At 47.0% G+C, this 7,919-nt stretch overlaps 1 protein-coding gene across 1 annotated transcript in view; it reads right to left on the reverse strand.

The window, feature by feature from the left end:
- LOC143282490 (synaptotagmin-4-like) overlaps nucleotides 1–4,528 on the reverse strand; it is a 26,005-nt gene extending 21,477 nt beyond the window's left edge. Inside the window, exons 1-2 of the mRNA XM_076588152.1 lie at nucleotides 4,310–4,528; nucleotides 1–932 (exon numbers count right to left, since the gene is read on the reverse strand). The exon at nucleotides 1–932 is cut by the window's left edge and continues 42 nt beyond it. Of these exons, the coding sequence (XP_076444267.1) occupies nucleotides 1–932; nucleotides 4,310–4,352 (975 nt within the window). The 5' untranslated portion in view covers nucleotides 4,353–4,528. The remainder of the gene's footprint in view (nucleotides 933–4,309) is intronic.
- Between the last annotated feature and the right edge of the window lie 3,391 nt (nucleotides 4,529–7,919).

The raw sequence follows: 7,919 nt of genomic DNA on the forward strand, positions 1-7,919 counted from the left end.
CTTATTCTCCATGTCAGCGTCAGACAGCGGGTAGATGACCTCCCCGATGATCTCGTCCCTGGAGAAGCGGTCGAAGCTGAGCACGACAAAGTGCAGGGTGATGCCGGCCATATGCGCGGCACTGATGCCGTAGAAGGTGAAGATCTCGTCGTAGCGAGGCTGCAGCGTCTTGCGGACCACGCGGGTCTTGCACTTCTGCTTCTTCTCGGGCAGCAGCTGCAGCTTGACGTAGGGGTCAAGGCCGCCCACGGAGGGGTCGCGGGGCGGGGGGAGGTCGTCGGCGCGGAGGATGCTGACCATCAGGGCGCTCTTGGCCTCGTCATGCTGCACGATGAAGGTCAGGGAGCCCAGGGTGGTGGTGGTGGCGGTGGGGGAGGGAGGGGGGCGGGAGAAGGAGGAGGAGGAAGCCACGTCCAGACCCCCTCCACCACCACCCACTTCCATCTCTCCTCCTCCTCCTCCTCCTCCGCGAGCCCCTGCCGCCGCTTCCTCCTTCTCCGGCGTGGCCCCGTCCTTCTCGCCGCTCTCCGCCACGCCCACGTCGGCCCCAGCCACGTACATGGTGTCTGAGCCGCCTGAGCTGCTCATCGAGTGGAAGCTGGTCATGGGCATGCGCTCCAGGGACGACGACTCACCCAATCCCCCTCCTCCTCCTCCTCCCCCTGCCACCCCAACGCCTCCGCCAGGGGGCGTGATGGGGCTGGTGCCCTTGGACTTCATGACCTTGGGGCCTGTGCCCGTGCCCCTGACAGGCACGCTCCTCTTGAAGCTGCCCGAGCCGCTCTCCTGCAGGCCCTTCTTGATGGCCGAGGACAGCCGGTTCTGGGCGTTGCGCATCAGGCGTCGGCGGTAGCACTTGTAGGCCATGGCCGTCAGGGCCGCCAGGAACACCAGGCACCCTGCTGCGATGCCCATGACCACTCCAGTGCTGACTGGAACCGTCATAATGGTAATGATGATGATGATGATGATGATAAGAATAAGAATGATAATAATTCTAATAATAATAATGATAATAATAATAATGATGATGATGATAAAAACAAGACTACTGATAGTGATGATTTATAATGAAAATGATATAATAATGATGATGGTGATAATGATGATGATGCTACAACTCCTTCAACTACTACTACTACTACTACTACTAGTGATGATGATAATAATGTCAATAATATAAACACCAAAACATTTTTCAGGTTCAATTTCTGTTTCTCAAGGAGGCGTCACTGCGTTCGAACAAATCCACATAAGCTACACTATATATATATTGAGAGAGAAAGCTTCTTCAGACAAGGGCACAGAAATGAAAGCTTCACATGCTGGCAAGAAAGCAGCTAGTGAGTAAGAATCAGGTAAAACTGGACAGGTAATATATATCTAAAAAACCCAAAAAAACAACAACAAAAAAACAACAAACAAAAACGTGCTACATGCCAAACAATGTTCCACACGCAAGCAAGCCATTCACAAGCCAATCACACATACGACAAGATCGGAATTCAGCTCACCCTCCCACACACTTCCACTCATTCTTCACAAATCATCATCCATCCTTTGCCTATTGGGGGAGTGGGGGGAGGAGGGGGGGGGCTGGAGTACAGAGGTTGTGGGGAGGGGGAGGAGGGTGTGTGTGTGGGGTGGGGGTGGGGGAGCGAGGATGTGGACCTAGATAAGTTTCAGTTTGATAAGCATGAAGGAAGTAGGACAACACAGGTCAAGAAGAAACTCTTTCGGTCAACACTGATTCTTCTTCTTCTGCGTTCGTGGGCTGCAACTCCCACGTTCACTCGCATGTACACCAGTGGGCTTTTACGTGTATGACCGTTTTTACCTCGCCACGTATGCAGCCATACTCCGCTTTCGGGGGTGTGCATGCTGGGTATGTTCATGTTTCCATAACCCACCGAACGCTGACATGGATTACAGGATCTTTAACGTGCGTATTTGATCTTCTGCATGCATATACACACGAAGGGGGTTCAGGCACTAGCAGGTCTGCACATATGTTGACCTGGGAGATCGTAAAAATCTCCACCCTTTACCCACCAGGCGCCGTCACCGTGATTCGAACCCGGGACCCTCAGATTGAAAGTCCAACGCTTTAACCACTCGGCTATTGCGCCCGTCACTGATTCTGTTCAATTCAGTTCAGTTATCTGCCCTGTGTGTGTGTGTGTGTGTGAAGATAAAGAATGGGAGAGAGATTTGGAGTAGGGTGGGGGAGAGATTTCTGTTTTAACGTATAAAAAGTAAACATTGGTGTATCTCTTATCACACTGCTGTTGACATTTTGAAGCAAGTGGTGTAACAGTTGAATCCTTAAATTGTGCATATGCTTTGATAAGTATTTCTTTCTCAGAATATCATATTGAGGACAAATTGCAAGTACATGAATTTTGTCTTCGTTCCATCCACAAAATGTACAGTTTTTCAAGCTATCCTTATAACGCCTATTAACTTTAAATTCGTTTACTCCAAATCTGAATTTGGAAATGGTAAGAGCAAATTTTTTTTTTCCAGCTGCAATAATGATTTAGAGGAACTGTATATTTCATAACGATTATTATTATATAACTTGCTTGACCAGTCTTGTTTACAACAGTCCACCATACGTTGTTAAAATGTTTTAAGGAAATCTTTCTTGTCTCATACACCACCATTAAATCAAACTTCAGAAAACCCATAAATATCTTTATTGTAGACACCCAATATCTCAAATATGCATTTTGGCAGTTGGTAATCTTGTTAACACTCATAATATAAACTTATTTTGGAATTCATCTGTTGCACTTTGAACCAGCATCGTAGTGCGCTAATGCAGCTATCAATGTACAGAGGATACCTACCTGTATCGCCGTATACTATTGCGTTCGGCGTTTTGGGGCTTACCTTCAAACATCGTTTACATGCAAATAAATGAACTGATTCTAGTGTTTTAAAACGCATAGTTCCCAATAATGCTGATGCATACAGCAACATTGGTTTCACTTGTGCATCAAACAGTTTAGAGAATACAATTCTATCCATACTCCCAATATTCCACATTGTACGCATGATTTCGACCACCCTACCTTTTGCTTTGCCCACATAGAAACAAAAGAAAATCTGGTAGACATGCGGAAACCTAAGTATGTATAAATGTTTACAATTTCAGTTTCCTCACCATTATAAAACCATATTTCAGCTTTTGACAAATGACCACCTTTTACACAAATCATTATTTTCGTTTTGCTCAGATTTACTTCTAGTTCGAGAGTTTTCGATGCTTTTTTTTTTTTAAGATAGTTCAGATGATTTTGTAATCCAGCTGGAGTTGAAGAAAATAAAGCAATGTCATCTGCAAACGGCAAGAGAAATATTTCTTGTAAACCAGGTATGAACTGAAAACTCTGTGTGTGTGTGTGTGTGTGTGTGTGTGTGTGTGTGTGACAGACAGTCAGACAGACAGACAGACTGACTGACAGACAGACAGACAGACACACAGACACACAGACAGACTGACAGACAGAGACAAAGAATAACAGAAGCAGGGACAAAGAGAGACAGAGAGAAAGACAGAGACATATACAGAGAGAGAGATACACACAGGCACACAAACAGACAGACAGACAGACAGACAAACATGCTATGTAAGTCGACTTTTACCAAGACTCTTTTTGTCAACCTGTTACTGACAGACACAGAGACAGGCAGAGACCTAGAGAGAGGCACACACACACACACACACACACACACACACACACATCACACACAGACACACACACAACACACACACACACACACACAGAGAGAGAGAGAGAGAGAGAGACAGAGACAGAGACAGAGACAGAGACAGAGAGACAGAGAGAGCTCGGACTCGAACGCCAACAGTAATGTTCTGTTGAGGCTAATAGGATAAACTAGAAGCTCTGTTTTCACCTTATCAGTAAAGGTAAGAACGGAGAGTCTGTTAGACGTACAACTATAAACAGACATAAACACAAGAAGAAAAGACTAAACAGAAACTGGACAAAAAACAAAAACAAAAACAGCTGAAACATTGAAACTGACAGATGGACCGACACAAACTTAAAACAAACACCACACACACACACACACACACATGTCTACATTCACATTCATCGTTGTCATCATCATCAACACCACTTTCACTTCCATTCGCCTGTCCCCCCCATCCCTTCCAATATAAAGCCACGACCTCTGACAGCAAAACAGATTTCTGCTGTCGATACGGCCCAGACAAGACCCAAGTCGAAACGGAAAGACAACACGCAATAGAGCGAGTTGTTGTGACGTCACTCACCGCCATGGGCATCCGAGGTGGAGCTGTCACCGTGACGCCCCATACTGACCAAAGCTGACGGTCAGTCTCTCCGGGACTCTCACGTCTGACCAGACTGACCCACACACGGCAAGTGACTGGTGACGATGTCTGGAAGGTGTAAGCACAGGGTCCACAAAGCTCTGAAACGGAGCTGGAAAGCTAGTAAACAAACTGATCAAAATGGCGGAGCCAAACCAAGTCTTGCCGTCTTCTACGCAATAGAAATCTAATTTTGATGTCAGACCCGTGCGCGCGCGCGGCACTGTCGTGCTGCGCCTTGCTGTGCTGTGCTGTGCTGTGGTGTCTGCGGGTATACTTCTCTTGGACACCGGTTATCGATCGTTCCTGGCACCGGTGAAGTTGTAGCCTGTTTGTACCCCCCGGTTGATTTATATTTTTAAAATATTTTTTTTTTAATTCTTTACCCTGGGGGTCAAGTCTGACGATTCAGATAAACACCACGGTATGTTTGGACAAGCCTGGAATGACCCACGTTGGTGAATGATGATGATGATGATAATGATAAGACGAAGAAGGAGAATGAATGAATGATATGGATATTTATATAGCGCCTATCCTCGGTGGGAGAGCAAGCTCTGAGCGCTTTACAAACTCGGGGTCATTAGCACAACAGGCTGCCTACCTGGGTAGAGCCGACTGACGGCTCCTGTCATTAATCAGATTTCTGGCACACACAGACACTCAGATAGAGATGTAACATTTTACGTGTATAACCGTTTTGTTAATTACCTCGCCATGTAGGCAGCCATACTCCGTTTTATTGGGTGTGTGCATGCTGGGTATGTTCTTGTGGAAGAGGGGAGTATCATATTCAAGTTTGGAAGATCTGAAAATAAGTCGAGCAGCATTGTTTTGAATTCTTTTAACTCTTTCTATACGAACGGCGAAAGAGACGACGTTAACAGCGTTTCACCCCAATTACCATCATCAAAATATTGCAAGCGGAAGGCTCTTATACTGAAGACGTGAATGTTGACAAAGAATACCACAATTCTGACGACGGAAGCTAAAAGTTGGGTCATTGAGACACCCACTGGACATCCGAGGGGTCTGTGTAGAGGAGAAGAGGGGACTGGCCGTACTGAGTGAGTTAACTTCACTCAGGCAGAACTGAACTCCCTCCCCCCCAAGCCCCCACCACGAATCTCCAACGAACTGAAATTTACCCCCACCCCGTCCCACCTTTCGCGTCCGAAATTGCAGTCACAAGGTGTTAACTCTCTCCATACGAACGGCGAAAGAGACGACGTTAGCAGCGTTTCACCCCAATTACCATCATCAAAATATTGCAAGCGGAAGGCTCTTATACTGAAGAGGTGAATGTTGACAAAGAATACCACAATTCTGACGACGGAAGCTAAATGTTGGGTCATTCAGACACCCACTGGACATCCGAGGGGTCTGTGTAGAGGAGAAGAGAGGACTGGCCGTACTGAGTGAGTTAACTTGAAACGAAACCCCGGGGGTTCCGAAGACTGCTTGACATCTCACAAATTCTGAGGTCCGCCAGAAGATCACCCAAGCCATTGAACCCCTCGATGACCTAACCGTCATCATGAAGAAGAAGCTCAAATGCTACGGACACGTCACAAGATCCGACGGCCTCGCAAAGACCATCCTGCAAGGTACCGTACTAGGCAGGAGGAAGAGAGGTAGACAAAAGAAGAAGAAGAAGAAAAAAAAAAGTTGCAGGATAACATCAAAGAATGGACAGACCTGAGTTTCCCAGATTCCCAAAGAGCTGCGAGAGACAGGAGGTGATGGAGAGAACTGGTCTGGAAAATATCTGTGGTGCCTCGACAGCCCTCCACTGGGTTGTGGGATTGGTGAATGTGAAGGTGAAGGTGAATGTGGAAGTGAAGAATCAACACTGACAATCAGAGTAGAACTACTCCACGTTTGCTTTCGTTCAGTCATAACAGAGGGGAAGGGGCTACAGCAGTAAAGGCTACAACAGACCCTCGCCCTTCCTTCCCAATAGCCTGACTAGATCTGTACAAAGGGGGGTCATTTCCAACAAGTTGAGTCTGTCTTGACTTCTTCTTCTTCTTCTTCTGCGTTCACTCGTATGCAGACGAGTGGGCTTTTACGTGTATGACCGTTTTTACCCCGCCATGTAGGCAGCCATACTCCGTTTTCGGGGGTGTGCTTGCTGGGTATGTTCTTGTTTCCATAGCCCACCGAACGCTGACATGGATTACAGGATCTTTAACGTGCGTATTTGATCTTCTGCTTGCATATACACACGAAGGGGGTTCAGGCACTAGCAGGTCTGCACATATGTTGACCTGGGAGATCGTAAAAATCTCCACCCTTTACCCACCAGGCGCCGTCACCGTGATTCGAACCCGGGACCCTCAGATTGACAGTCCAACGCTTTAACCACTCGGCTATTGCGCCCGTCATCTGTCTTGACAAACTACAGACGACTACACGCCAGGGGTCATTCGAAGCTTGCCCAAAATGATGCCGGGGTAGAATCCAGGAGGGGGGGGAGGCGGGGTAGTTTGAAGCTGTTACACCGGTTTCAGCCCGCCTGCCTGCTTGCCTCTGAGCGCCAGACTGCTGTTTGACGTCACAGTTCGATGGCGCTTCCTGATTGGTTAAAACCTGATGGCATTGGCTTGCTGACCTGTCTGCTATTTGCTTCCCATTCTGGGGCAGAATGTCTCGTTGATCTTGAGATTGTTGCTGCTGCTGCTTCTTCTCAGGACAAGAGGAAGATTGCTTCACATCTTGTGTATACCTGCATTGCTTTTGTCTGCATGGCTGTAGATTGGGTGAGAGGGGGTGAGTGGTGTGGTGTGGTGTGGTGGGGATGGGTCTTTTCGCAATCAATATTTTGTTTCTTTGTCCTATGACTGAAAAAAAAAAGAAAAGAAAAAAAGAAGAAAGAAACATCGATTCTTCACTCTTTCATATTTCTGATTGCAAAATCTTGCTTGTCTTTCAGAGTCGGAAGGGCGAATGAGGTTACTGTGAATGATCTCTGTCTGTCTGTCTGTCTGTCCCTGTCTCTGTCTGTCTGTCTGTCTCTCTTTCTCGTCAGTTCTCTCCCCATTTCTCTCTCTCTCTTTTTCTCTCTGTCCCTCTGTCTCTATCTCTGTCTCTTCTCTCCTCTCTTTCTCCCCCTCCTTTCTCCTCCCCCAGTCTCTCCTCTCCCTGTCTCTGTCTCACTCTCTCTCTTCATCACTTCCCCTTGTCGTCCTCTCACTTGCTGAACACACAGACAGGAAGACAATCAAACATACAGGACACAGAGACACAGACATACAGACAGAAAGATCACACACACACACACACACACACACACACACACACACACACACACACACACACACACACACTCACACACACACACACACACACACACACACACACACACACACACACTCACACACACACTAACACACACACACACACACACACACACACACACACACACACACACACACACACACACACACACCTTCCCCCAGGATTTCCCTTTTTAAATGTCTTGTTTTTGCGTTTGTATAGGTCTCATGATTTGTCGTGTTGCTATTACCTTTTTTCAATGAATAAACAA

This window comes from Babylonia areolata, chromosome 5 (assembly GCF_041734735.1).
Source record: "Babylonia areolata isolate BAREFJ2019XMU chromosome 5, ASM4173473v1, whole genome shotgun sequence".
Taxonomy (NCBI): Eukaryota; Metazoa; Mollusca; class Gastropoda; order Neogastropoda; family Buccinidae; genus Babylonia; species Babylonia areolata.